This window comes from Schistocerca gregaria, chromosome 1 (genome assembly GCF_023897955.1).
Source record: "Schistocerca gregaria isolate iqSchGreg1 chromosome 1, iqSchGreg1.2, whole genome shotgun sequence".
Taxonomy (NCBI): Eukaryota; Metazoa; Arthropoda; class Insecta; order Orthoptera; family Acrididae; genus Schistocerca; species Schistocerca gregaria.
In genome coordinates this window covers 226,685,341-226,700,002 of record NC_064920.1, presented here as the reverse complement: position 1 = coordinate 226,700,002, position 14,662 = coordinate 226,685,341, and the positions used below count along the sequence as shown (strand labels likewise).

The 14,662-nt window shown below is 41.2% G+C and overlaps 1 protein-coding gene across 1 annotated transcript in view; it reads left to right on the top strand.

The window, feature by feature from the left end:
* LOC126340110 (uncharacterized) overlaps positions 1 to 14,662 on the top strand; it is a 353,496-nt gene that overhangs the window by 21,954 nt on the left and 316,880 nt on the right. Inside the window, exon 2 of the mRNA XM_050001681.1 lies at positions 6,891 to 7,070. Within this exon, the coding sequence (XP_049857638.1) occupies positions 6,891 to 7,070 (180 nt within the window). The remainder of the gene's footprint in view (positions 1 to 6,890; positions 7,071 to 14,662) is intronic.

The following is a 14,662-nucleotide window of genomic DNA, read 5'->3' as shown; positions in this document are numbered from 1 at the left end:
CCACCATGCCAACCAGCATGGATTTCGAAAACATTGGTTACGTGAAACTCAGCTCGCACTTTTGTCACATAACATACTGAAGGTAGCAGATCAAATCTGTCACGTAGATGCAATGTTTCCTAGTTTCCGAATAACATTTGTCTCTATACCACACCTACGGGTATTGTCAAATTTTCGATCATAGAGGGTATCAAGTGAAATTTGAGACTACTTTGAGAACCTTAAAGCAGGGGGGACGCAGCATCTTATCTTGGATTTAGAGTCATCGTCTGATGTAGAAGTAACTTCGAGTGTGCCTTAGGGAAATGTGTTGGGACCCTTGCTGTTCATATAGTATACTAACTAACATAGTAACCTCAGACGTTTTGCAGATGATACCTGTATCTATAATGAAGTGCTGTCTGAAAGAAACTGCATAAATATTCCGTCAGATTTGATAAGATTTGAAATTGGTGCAAAGATAGGTAATTTGTTTTAAATGTTCAGAACTGTAAAATTGTACACTTCACGAAACGAAAAAGCGGAGTATCCTATGAGTCACGAGTGGAATAGGTCAAATCACATGACTGCCTCAGTGTAACAGTTCTTAGGGGGTGGAATTATCAAGTAGGCACAATTGTGGGTACAGCAGGTGGTAGACTTTGGTTTATTGGTAGAATACTGGGGAAGTGCAATCAGTCTACAAAGTAGAATGCTTACAAACCATTCTTGCGATCCATCCTGTAACGTTGCTCAAGTGTGTGGGACTCGTACCAGATAGGACTAACATGGGATATTGAACAAATACCGAGAATGTCAGCACGAATAGTGACAGGTTTCTTTGATCCAGGGGAGTGTTTCAGAGATGCTGAAGAAACTGAACTGGCAGACTCTTGATGATAGGCGTAAACTATGGCGACAAAGTTTACGAGCAAAGTTTGAGGAACCGGCTCAGTCATGCAATTCAAGATGGTTCGCCGAGTATAGACGTGGATGTAGATGTAGATCCCATCACTTTTGGGGAAGCCACTAAATAAAATCGGATACAGGTGGTCTGCAACAGTGCTGACGTAATGCTCACCTTTCGCGGTGCCTTCGATTACTAGCACAGGTCCCACGTAAGCCGAGTTGAATATCCCTCTTAGCATACTCTCGCATCTGGGAGGACGACGGTTCAATCCCGCGTCCGGCCATCATGATTTAGGTTTTCCGTGATTTCCCTAAATCGCTCCAGGCAAACGCCGGGATGGTTCCTTTCAAAGGGGACGGCCGACTTCCTTCCCCGTCCTTCCCTAATCCGATGAGACCGATGACATCGCTGTCTGGTCTCGTTCCCCAAACCAATCAATCTTAGCATACTACTGTTCCCACTGGCTTGCATCCGTGGTGTGGTAGATCTTCCGAGCAACAGTCCGCCTGGATGACAACGTCTCCAGAGACGACCATCGACTTAGTGTGTCAAGAAATGTGATTCATCCGACCAAACAACACATTCACATTGATACATGGTCGAATCTCGATGCCCCAAGCCCACTGCAACCACAACTGACGACGTTCTTCGGTCAACGTGCGAAGAAGTTGGGGTTGCGTACTGTGAAGCCCAATGTTAAACTAAGTGCGCTGATCGGTGCGTTCTGAAACACTTGTGACTACATGAGCATTGTACTCTGTAATGAGATCTCCCAAAGACGTGTTCCATTGGATTCAGAACAGGTGAGTTTAGTGCCGAAAACATCAACTATGACTATAGCACGCGAGCAACATTCCTGCTTCGCCGTTTCCGACATGTTCGTTACCAGTTCATGACAATCAGCGTTTTGTCAAAGTCGCTTATATCAGTGGATTTCACCACTTGTGGCCCGTATCGTTGCTGCAATGATTCAATGTTCTCTCTTCTCTGCTCATACGCTTTTCTTGCTTATACGTCCTCAATGCAGGGAAGTGGCATTCAGTCTCGCGGTGTGCGGTGTTATGAAGTTTTGACTCATCAGTGTATGTTCATATACAAATATAAGAAATTAAATGAAAAAAAGAATTTGTGTCTTGATTCTAAAATACCCATCAGGGAAGAAGCATTGTAAAATGAAAAGTGAGGCTGCCACTTCGAGGAATATTAATTCGTTTTTGCCCGCCCGGTTGGTCGTGCGGTGTAACGCACGGCTTTCCGGGCGAGAAGGAGCGCCTGATCCCCGGCACGAATCCGCCCGGCGGACTTGTGTCGAGGTCCGTTTAGTCGGCCCGTCTGTGGATGGTTTTTAGGCGGTTTTCCATCTGCGTCCGCGAATGCGGGCTGGTTCCCCTTATTCCGCCTCAGTTACACTTGTCGGCCATTGCTGCGCAAACAAGTTCTCCACATACGCGTACACCACCATTACTCTACTACGCAAGCATAGGGGTTACACTCGTCTGGTGTGAGACGTTCCCTGGAGGGTCCACCGGGGGCCGAACCGCACAGTAACCCTGGGTTCGGTGTGGGGCGGCGGAGGGGTGAAGTGGACTGCGGTAGTCGTCGTGGGGTTGTGGACCATTCTGGTTGCGGCGGGGACGGAGCCTCTCCTTCGTTTCTAATTCCCCGGTTGACATACAGTACAATACAATAATTCTCAGCAAGTACACCAAGTTCTTTCATCCATACATGCATTTTTTCATCATTACTAACTTTACGACAGGAGCGGGTATACAATGTAAATGGCATGTTACTACATATATAACTAGGTATTGATTGGGACTTAGCATCTATTCCAAGTATTCCTCGTACTGCTGCTGAATTTATAGCAGTTAGATTATCCTCATTTTTTACTATTTCGATCAATCGGTCCCCCTATTCGTCCTCTGTATTTGTGAAACAGTGTCTGTCAAGAACTTCACAGCGGTATTCGGCTTATCATAGATCTTAATGCAGTTATGTACGATATCTCTGGTTACGATCTGGTTTCCCAGCATCAAGAGAACTGTGATGAAGTAAACATGCTTAACTTGTTGGAGTGACAAGATAATGAATGAAGCGTTCTCCGCAGAATCGGCGAAGAAACGAACGTAAGGAAAACACTGGCAAGAAGAAAGTACAGAGTGACAAGACATGTGTTACGACATCAAGGAATAACTTACATGTTACTAGGGGGTCATGTAGAAGATGAAAATAGCTGGGGAAGACAGAGATTGGAGTGGATGTAGGATGCACGTGCCACTCTGAGTTGAAGAATTTGGCTCAAAAGAGAAACACGTCGCGGGCCGCATCGAACCAGTCAGAGGACTGATGATTAAAAAAAAAATACCTTGTCTCCGTGACGGTCCAGATATATCACTTTAAAAAATGTATGCGTTTTTGTTGCTATGTTGCTGATAAATGCAGTGCTGTCAGTTCCGGCCACTTCAAGGCCTGTTGGTAAGCCTCTTTATGAGTTCGTGTTTTGTCGGTTTTCGCATCATGTATTTCCCTGATTTTTCTATAGGCGTCACTCCCTGAGAATTACGCCGGAGGTAGTAATATGTGACCTGAGTCTTCCGTTAGAGATAGACGACGCTTCCTTGTAGTTTCTACCAGTGGCGTATGAAGAGCATTTTCATAAGCAATGACGAGCATTAAGTACTCGTCGATTATACGTTTCAGAAGTCACATCTTTCGAGGATGAATCACATTTGATTGAAATTTCACTACTGAATCTCAGACTGGCGTCCGTTGTGAAACAACTAGTTTGACTTGACTCCACTTTATATTCCTACTGGGGATCAATCCAAGTTACAAAGTATTTTACCGATGTGATTGTCTTCAGTGATTTATCGCAAATAGTGCAGTTCAGTCGTGAAAGGTGATTTCGTCTGTTTGAGAGCAGTGTGTTGCATTTGCTTATACTACGGATCAGCTGTCAATCCATGTACAGAGCGTCGTTCCTCTGAAACCTTTTTTGCCTTCAACTAAATTTTTTTCTCATATGGATATGGTAAGCCTCTTTGATGACCTGCAGCTGTCTAGAAGGAAAATTAGAATTATACCTTCAGCTGCTGACGGACGTTGATATATATCAACGGGGACAGGTGAAAATGTGTGCCCCGACCGTGACTCGAACTCGCGATCTCCTGCTTACATGGCAGACGCTCTATCCATCTGAGCTACTGAGGGCACGTAAGCAGGAGATGCCGGGTTCGAGTCCGGGCGGGGCACACATTTTCACCTGTCCCTGTTGATATATATCAACGCCCGTCAGCAGCTGAAGATATTAATATAATTCTAATTTTCGTTCTAGACACCATATCCATATAGTATATAGTTCTGGAAATACTGGGCATGACCTTCTTCTTCTGTGCGGATGCACATATATCCCTCGAACTCTTACGGGACTTGATGAGAATGTCTTCCACGAGTAATAAGTGTGTTGAGGTGGGACACTACGAATGTAGTGTGTGGACACACAAGGTGAGAATGTGGATCTCGCGGGAGGCGTGCGTGAGATAGTCCCTGCAGTCGCACTATCCTCTGTGCCCTCGGTGGCTCAGATGGATGCCGGCACGGTAGCTCAGCGTGTTCGGTCAGAGGGTTTAGCTAGCCTCTGTAATAAAAAAAAACTGAAAAAAGTGGATAGATCGTCTGCCATGTAAGCAGGAGATCCTGGGTTCGAGTCCCGGTTGGGGAAGACATTGTCACCTGTCACCGTTGATATATACCAACGCCAGTCAGCAGTTGAAGGTATTAATGTAATTCTAATTAACAATTTTTGGCCGTTGCACCTTTCCTAGTATTACCATTATTTTCCGCTAATACCCACTCGGAGTATTCTCCTTTATCGATCAGGTTACTTATATAGGTCGCAACAAAAATATTATGACGAACTTCAAGTGCTTGTGAAGAGTATTTCGAGAAATAAACTGCCGATTGGAGCTCTCTTGCCTGGACGCGTCATCCAACTGAGACAAAAAGGAGATCGCTTGCTGCTGGACCAGGAAATTTGCGTTGTAACTCTGACGCCTCTTCCTCCGTTGCTATTTTGGCAGGAATTGCCGCATTATGCGCCACTTAACCTCCTGAACGCTGTAAGCTCAAGTGCGAGGAACTGGGTCTGCGGTGTATCAGCGTCATTACTCCCGTTTGCTGTGGTAGGAGTGGCCTAGAGGCCACCGTTTTCCCCTATAGCTACAACTTTCCGTAGCCTCGTTGAATGGTGTTCCCAGACGTGGCATTCCGTCCTCAACGTGATCCTTAATTCTGCCTGCACAACCACTCGAAGATTTTCGATATATTTTTGTAACGTCCCTTGCACCGTAAACAGGAAGTGGCCCTATGACACTCCCTTGGTGTTATCCCGAAGTCACTTCTACGCCAGATGACTTCGTACTATTAAGAACGACGTGTTGTCTTATTTTTGCTCAACGCAATCGATGTTTTTCGAAAGCCTGTAACTGTGAAGTTAATAATTCAATAACTAAACATTGCACCAGCTATTAACTGGTCACAAAGCCCTTCCGATAATCGATATGCTAGTATTTTCTCAGGAAGCGACAGTGCGGAAATGCATCGAGTGATTTCAGTCGAGAAACGTAGCGTCAACATGGGCTCCAATATCTACTCCCTTTCTGATCTTGCGGACGAAATGGGTAAGTTGAACTTTACATTTTGGCGACTTCCTATACGGAAGATTTGCTTTCTCCCATAACGTCGTCATATGTATTACCTAGGGTAAGTCAGGTTAAGAGCACACACTTTTCCCATTCGTTGTTGCTGGCTGCCTATGTATGGCCATAGCTTCATTAACGTATATTTCCCAACTGTGGTTATCTGGAAAATTTTGCTCGGCTCGGCTACTCTGTTCTTTTTTTTTCTGGGACCTGCTCTCTTCTGGAAGCAGTGCCTCAGTCTGTTTCTGTATTTCTGCCAAAGACGGATCATAGAGCCATCCACATCTCGTAAAGTGTGCAAATCAGTTCCCGAGACCAAGTCTGATTGTGTATCTGGCCCGAACATTTAGTTTTTAATCACAGAATCGTTTACACTCGTAGCTGCATAGAAAACAAACTTCTTTATCTACAGTCCACGATAAATTTCAAGCCGGCCGCGGTGGTCTCGCGGTTCTAGGCGCGCAGTCCGGAACCGTGCGATTGCTACGGTCGCAGGTTCGAATCCTGCCTCGGGCATGGTTGTGTGTGATGTTCTTAGGTTAGTTAGGTTTAAGTAGTTCTACGTTCTAGGGGACTGATGACCACAGCAGTTGCGTCCCATAGTGCTCAGAGATAAATTTCATACGCCGATGTGTTATAGTTATCGCTTATCAGTAACTGGTCCTTTTAGTCAGTTGCTTACTTGAAGAACATAACTGCGAAAGCTACCTTCCTTTCAGATATGGCATACCTCATGCTAAATCTTGCAGTGAAATAAAACATTCCATTTTGTTTTGAATCCTGCCTCTGTCATGGATGTGTGTGATGTCCTTACGTTAGTAAGGTTTAAGTAGTTCTAAGTTCTGGGGGACTGATGACCTCAGATGTTAAGTCCCATAATGCTCATATCCATTTGAACCAGCCCCTATCGGACGTTCGAGTCCTCCCTCGGGCATGGTTGTGTGTGTTGTCTTTAGCATAAGTTAGCTTAAGTTAGATTAAGTAGTGTGTAAGCCAAGGGACCTATGACCTCAGCAGTTTGGTCCCATAGTCTTTACCACAAATTTCCTATTTGGATCGTTACCACGTTAAATGGAGGTGCTCTACTAGAGTTTCTTTTGTTTTAAATTTCGTTTCGACATGTTAGGTTATCAAATGGCAACAAATACCTGAAACAACTTTCCATTGCACCGACCTATTAAATCGACAATTGATTGACAACAAAATTAATGCTAATGAAAAAAAAACTTTGAATGTCTTTCGTTTTTAACAAGACACAAACGTTGATGTAAACGAGTCTTTTATTTCTGTTTTATCCCCAGGTATCATCGAGAAGCTCGAATACCTCAAGGACCTCGGCGTGGCAGCGATATGGCTGTCCCCTATCTACAAATCGCCCATGGCGGACAACGGCTACGACATAGCAGATTTCAGAGAAATAGACCCAATTTTCGGCACTATGGAAGACTTTGACAGATTACTGGCTGAGGCTCACAGCAGAGGTAAGGAAAAATTTTCTACCCACACGGTATACCCAGAATATAACGACTACTCTTCAACGGCTGGAATTAATAATTCTTATTAATTATAGTCAGTAGCATTTCTAACAATAATGTGTGACAAACAGCTAGTCCATTTAATTAGGGACACTTCAGCGAAGAGTAAATCAAAGGCGTGTCCATGACCGAGCTTTGGAGTCATTTAGTCAAAGAAGTCATATACAACTGAGACAAAAGTTGTTGAGTCCCCTAATTCTTTTTGCAATAACATTTGTTTGTGCAAGACAGATTTAACTGTATTGCCTGATGTGAAACAATGTCATAGCTCAAGGCAAAGCGCAGCAAATGAACAAACACTAACCATTCACTATCGTTATTTACAAAAGATGTTCTCGTTTTTAGTACATCAGATAACACCTAAAATATTTTATTCATTTCATTTTTGGGGTTTAGTACCTCAGTCGCTAAAAACTGAACCCTTATAGGGTCACTCTCTTTCCGTCTGTCTGTCTGCCTTTCTGTATCACTGTCTGGTAGTTGAAAACATTTTTTCTCAGGAACGGGTGGACGTATCGAGTTGAAAATTACATTACATAATAAAGTCCGTTGTTCCTCGGCGGTGTAATGTACGTTAGCTTGTAAGTCAATGCGGTCATAAGCCACGGCCATTTATATTACATGTTTTGATACTCGCAAACTCTCTCATCAAAGCCTGTAAGGTACTTCCCGTTGACGTTGAACCACGAAATTTGACAAGACGCAATCTTTCTTAGTACAGTGGTCGGCTGCTCCCTGAGTGACTTTACGTAACATCTATGTCACTGAAATTAAAAGTTCACGAACATTTTGGAATCACTGCGACCGACACCTTGCCAGTATTAATGTCGATAACAGGCAAAAACTGTCGAGATTCTCGATTCCCGTAATGGATGAACTGTCTGTATACACAAGTCAGTTTCTACGTAACCATCACTTTGCGAAACCTACACATCTGGCCAGATTTTTCTGTGTCGAACTGCCGCTAATTCAGCAGAAAATTTGATACAGTGCATCGTTTCATCATTTAATTTAATTCGTTTTTTTTCTTGTTCACATTTGGATGTATATTTTAAACAGACGTTTTTCTGATTGTAGCCTGGTATTGTATCCGATTTGCGTTACCTGTCACGCCACGATTTTTTGTGGAAATCGTAAATTATCTTCTGACTTTCAAGTAAGAAACCAATTTTCTTCACAGGCGTCAACACAACACCCACTTCATTCCATCGAAAGATTTTCTCAAATCAAGGAAACACATAGTACCCACTTGTTCATTTCGAACCTTCTTTCCAGAATTATGAAGGTATTTTAAATCTGCCTTCGTAATTACTGAAAATTGTGTATTTATATCACCAGACGCGTTTTATGGTCATTAAGCACCTGTTTACTGTGTGATAATGCGATATCTATGTTGTATTTTTCTTAAACTGTCCGGATATATAAATTTTTACTTGTTTTCGTGACACGTATCTTTTACTGTTGTGATTCATACATAAAATTCCTGTTTAAGGAAGCCTGCAAATTTGAGCGTTTCCTACTATATGTCCATATGTTCATATGTACCTTATACCAAGTGACAAACGTCCCGTCAGTCATTTTGATGTAGATTTTGTCACAGTCTCTGCCAGTCAGCTGGTACATACCAGACTACTGTTGTCTTGATTTGGTTTTAGTTAAGAATGTGTTTCTGTATTGAATGATTCGTTTTGTATACAATGTTTATAGGCTGTTTTTGAATATATTCTCTATTTTGTGTGTGAGGTTATTGTGGTAGACCGTTGTGCTGCCTACATTATTTTTACCCCTAGTTATAACTGTCTTTCAGTGTGCATGCATGTTTGTGTTGGTTTTTCTTTTTGTATCATGTTTCATGTCTATTTCTCCGTCTTAATGTTACTTGTTTTATAGCAGTTACCTTTTCTTGGAAATCAGAAGTTTTAGGGGAACTGTATTGAGCCTGTTTAACATATATTTCACTGCAGGTTGTTTGTGGTTCTGGTGTTGGTTTGAGGATGCATTTATTATTGTGTATGTTGTCAGTTTTGTATGTATGTAAAAGGAGTCTTTGTGATGATCTTTTCTTGTGTTGTTTTACCCAGAAAGTAGATTTGCTATCTTGTTCTTCTTCTATTATAAACCTTACATCGTTAGGTATTGTATTTATAACTTTATGCAGTTGTTGAATCTTAGTCTATGGTTTATCTACCATGTGTAATATGTCATCTAAGAAAACGACCCAGTAGAGAATTTTGTAGCTTTTGTATTATATGTTCAAATATTAGTTCCTCTTAAAGACTGATGAAGATATTGGCTAGTATTCCTGGAATATCTTAACCTACAGTACAGTACTCTTGATTGAAGTAAAAATACTTCTGCTTTTTTATTAACTATAGCAGTTTTATTTTTTATTTGCGTGTTTCTGAGGTAGGTTTTTAAATCGATGGTTCTTTTTTAACAACGATGTAATTTTATATGCTTTCTATATAAAAAAAACGTACTGTTACTATGTGTGGGATTTTTAAATCTCTTAAATGTGCTATTAGCAGAATGGCATTTTTATTTGTCCTCTCATTTTCAAGTTTATAGTACTAAACGAGCAGGGATTACATTTGTTTTGCTTGTGGGTAGCTGAGAGCTGCTCTAAAATTTGCTATTGGTCCGATGGGATTGTGTGTCTTGGGTATTTTTAGCTGGCATCTCTCGTTTGGTGCCTTAGGTTTCTTTAAGCCTATGTACCCCTCTTTCTGAAATTATGTGGGTTATGTTTTTGAGTGTGTCTGAAATCAATTTGTTGGATTGTGTGATTATATAAATATTCTTTATTTTATTTTACTTCCTTACTTACGAAACCCCACAATTAAATTTACTTTAGAGGAGGAACTGCATTCGAATTGCATACATAATATTTATGCATATACATGTAATAGGACACCTGTATACTTCACACCATAAGATAGTTCCTACACACTAAAACTGTAATTTTACATACAATTAATTAGTGGTTTCAAAAATTTTTATATTTTTATGTACTAATAGCTACAAGGTATTTTACTGATTGTAGTTCTTAGGCACAAGTGCTCCGATACAACAAACGAATACATCAAGTGTCCAGATAATTCCATCTCTGACATTGATTCTAAATAACTAATTTTGATTTTGCTACAGGCAGAAGTCTTTCTCGTTATGGACACTTGATTTTTTACTTTTTTAACTTTTTCTGTAAATTTTTTTCAAATATATATGCAAAGTATTCTTTCGTGCTCAAGACTTTTGAGGATGGCGAGTCACACTGCAATTTTACCTTTTCCGATTTTGCTAATGTAGTGTGGCGTCTTTCTTGATTTTACACGAATATAGCTACAGTAAAATAATTATTGACGCTCATGGGACACAAATTGCCTTGACTCAAACACCTTTTCTGAAAAGTATAAATAAATTTATAGCAGCAAAAATATCCAGGCATGACTAACATTTTCAGTTTACATACAGTTGCTGTTTTTTAGTCTTACTTGCAATGCAAGATATATAAGTCTATGGGTGCAACGATTTATTAAATAGAAAATGTGCATAAAGCAATTAGATGTGCTCTGCATCCACAAAATTATATTAAGTAATGAATCATTCTTCACCATAATTCAGTAATGAGCCACACTCTTCCATCTTTCATAGCTCCCGCATCAGTTCCTCTGTTATAATAAATCCCTTGCAGAATAATGTTGGGATGAGACCTTTTTTCACTGTTTTCACTAACGGTTTCTCTTTGAGTTGTTCAGGTCCTCGTCTCCATTCATCCAAAGTCCAGAAATCTCACACCATTAGCTTCTCTCTCTCACTACCCACTACTCAGACCTCCCTTCGACTGTCCATTCCTCTGATTTTACACAGATATCAGTCTCTAAGAAAGCAGTCACACAACAGAAAATATACATGTACAACACTTACATCCGTATAAATTTACATATTTGGAGTACTTGGTTTACTTTTTCGTGTCCGGAGCTGTAAATTTTTTGGCACAGTACTGGGCTAAGTGAAAAGCTTCCGGCGGGCTTAGCCAGAGATCATGTAGCGAACAATGTGCAGGATAATTTCGTGACGTTAGGAGGCGTTCCATGTTTTGAATTTTTTCACAGTTGCACTTATTGTCATCCGCTTCTAATAGGATCCATTTTATCAGATTGGTTTTGCTAGAGGCTACACAAGTTCTGATACGGTTTAGCGTTTTCCATGACCTGTAATGTAATTCAGCACCAGTTGGTGGATGTTCTGAAATAGGGTAGCCGACAGGGGGTTAATCCAAATTGTAACTGAGAAACCAATATCTTGATTTAGGTCTTTTTAATCCATAAGGGCTGCCGTGTAGTGGATGGCACTCATCGAATATCTATTTGAAGTGCTGAATATGTTCATGAGCTACCCTATGAGATTTGGGACTGCTGAAACCTCAAGCTTGGCAGAGATCTTCCAGCGGAGCGGACTTCATGCTACATGATACGGGTAGGTCTTCAGGTCCAGATTGTATACTGATTAGGTTCCTTTCAGATTACGCTGATACTATAGCTCCCTACTTAGCACTCATATACAACCGCTCGCTCACCGATAGATCTGTACCTACAGATTGGAAAATTACGCAGGTCGCACCAGTGTTCAAGAAGGGTAGTAGGAGTAATCCATTTAACTACAGACCTATATCATTGACGTCGGTTTGCAGTAGGGTTTTGGAGCATATACTGTATTCAAACATTATGAATCCCCTCGAAGGGAACGATCTATTGACACGTAATCAGAATGGCTTCAGAAAACATCGCTCTTGTGCAACGCAGCTAGCTCTATATTCGCACGAAGTAATGGCCGCTATCGAAAGGGGATCTCAAGTTGATTCTGTATTTCTAGATTTCCGGAAAGCTTTTGACACCGTTCCTCACAAGCGACTTCTAATCAAGCTGCGGGCCTATGGAGTATCGTCTCAATTGTGCGACTGGATTCGTGGTTTCCTGTCAGGAAGGTCGCAGTTCGTAGTAATAGACGGCAAATCATCGAGTAAAACTGAAGTGATATCAGGTGTTCCCCTGGGAAGCGTCCTGGGACCTCTACTGTTCCTGATCTATATAAATGACCTGGGTGAAAATCTGAGCAGTTCTCTTAGACTGTTCGCAGATGATGCTGTAATTTACCGTCTAGTAAGGTCATCCGAAGACCAGTATCAGCTGCAAAGCGATTTAGAAAAGATTGCTGTATGGTGTGTCAGGTGGCAGTTGACGCTAAATAACGAAAAGTGTGAGATGATCCACATGAGTTCCAAAAGAAATCCGTTGGAATTCGATTACTCGATAAATAGTACAATTCTCAAGGCTGTCAATTCAACTAAGTACCTGGGTGTTAAAATTACGAACAACTTCAGTTGGAAGGACCACATAGATAATATTGTCGGGAAGGCGAGCCAAAGGTTGCGTTTCATTGGCAGGACACTTAGAAGATGCAACAAGTCCACTAAAGAGACAGCTTACACTACACTCGTTCGTCCTCTGTTAGAATATTGCTGCGCGGTGTGGGATCCTTACCAGGTGGGATTGACGGAGGACATCGAGAGGGTGCAAAGAAGGGCAGCTCGTTTTGTATTATCGCGTTATAGGGGAGAGAGTGTGGCAGATATGATACACGAGTTGGGATGGAAGTCATTACAGCATAGACGTTTTTCGTCGCGGCGAGACCTTTTTACGAAATTTCAGTCACCAACTTTCTCTTCCGAATGCGAAAATATTTTGTTGAGCCCAACCTACATAGGTAGGAATGATCATCAAAATAAAATAAGAGAAATCAGAGCTCGAACAGAAAGGTTTAGGTGTTCGTTTTTCCCGCTCGCTGTTCGGGAGTGGAATAGTAGAGAGATAGTATGATTGTGGTTCGTTGAACCCTCTGCCAAGCACTTAAATGTGAATTGCAGAGTAGTCATGTAGATGTAGATGTAGATGTAGATGTAGATGTAGATGTTTCATTGAGGCTTATGTAGATCTTCCTTACCTATCTAGAACAGAAAGGGCACGCATACTCAGCTGCGGGCAAGCAAAGTGTTAAAGCTGTGGTTCTAAGCACAGTAGGTTTGGCACACCGGTTACTGCTAGTTAGCTTTCTAAAGATATTGCTCCTTGCAGCTATATTATTTAGGGTTTTGTCATATTGATGTTTGTATGTTAAGGACCTGTCAAGCATGACTTCGAGGTATGTCGACAGGTCTGTGTGCTCAAAGTTAGACGCACTCCATTTGACGCACAGCTTTCTAATTGCTAGGCGTGGGTGCAGATGAAAAGCGCAAAATTTCGTTTCACTTCGATTTGGTTTGAGATTTGTCATCGCAGTATGTTAACATTGCTTGTAGGGTATTCTCCAACTGTACCTCTACTTCCTCAAAGGTTCTTCCTTGCGCTGTGGTAGCCAGATCGTCAGCATAAGGGAAATGTCGCTTATCTTTGGGTAATGGCTGATAGTTCGTACATATGTTGAACAGGATGGGGTGTAAAACACTTCCCTGAGCAAGAGGGTTTTTTTTCTGCTTCCACCAGCGACTTTTTCTCCCTTTTAGAGTGACTTAGAATGTCGGTATTGCAGCAAGGATTCTTTAACTTTTACTAAATGATGGTCCCTATTAATACCATGCATTTTGCTTAGCAGTTTTCAGTCGTTTACTGTATCGTAGGTGGCGCTTAGGTGGACCACAGGCAAGCCCGATATTAATTTATTTTTGTGTCCCTCCTCTATAAACTCCGTGACTGCCAAGATATGGCCAGCACAAGATGTACGTGGCAAGAAACCAGCTTGCTGCGGGATTAACATTGAATCAATGATGTTATTGATTCAATTAATTATCAGCCTTTGAGACAATTTTAAGCGGTGACATAGAATGGCTGATAGCTGCTTGGTGAGTCGTGTTCTTTTCTTCGTTTTATAAGTGCTCTTACCTTGAACTTCCTCCATAGTTTAGGGATTATGAACGTCTCTCGGCACTGGTTAAATAGGCTTAACACGCAATTTTTGGAATTCGGTTCCACACACACGTCATGAACACCAATACTGTTTTTCATAGAGTTTATGCCCTCATTCAGTTCTTTCATTATGAAATGGAAGGACAAGTTGTAGGTTTCTGTGGTAATATCACAAGAATGCCAAGAATACTCTTGTCACAGCTGGATTTTAATCTTTTTATGTTGTTTCTGATGATAAAGTCGTTTGTGTATTCTTTTGTTTCCATGAGTACTACAGTACTGTCTTTGTCAGATTTTGTTACAGTAGTACATTATTCTCTGCTTATAATTTTTAATTAGATATTTAGAATTAGGTTAATCACCGTTGTTTCAGAGTTTGTTATTTTCTTTTCTATTCTATGTTGGTAGGCATGTTTTTAATTTTTTGATTTGTTAATTCTCTAGTTAGCCCTGTATTTACATTCCTCTGACCATGTATTTCTTTTGTAATGACAATATACTTAAATTCGATAGTAAGAGCTTTTGTCTGTTGTTTGTTCATTTGCTTCAGAGTCAATGTCATGTTTTAGACCTGTTTTT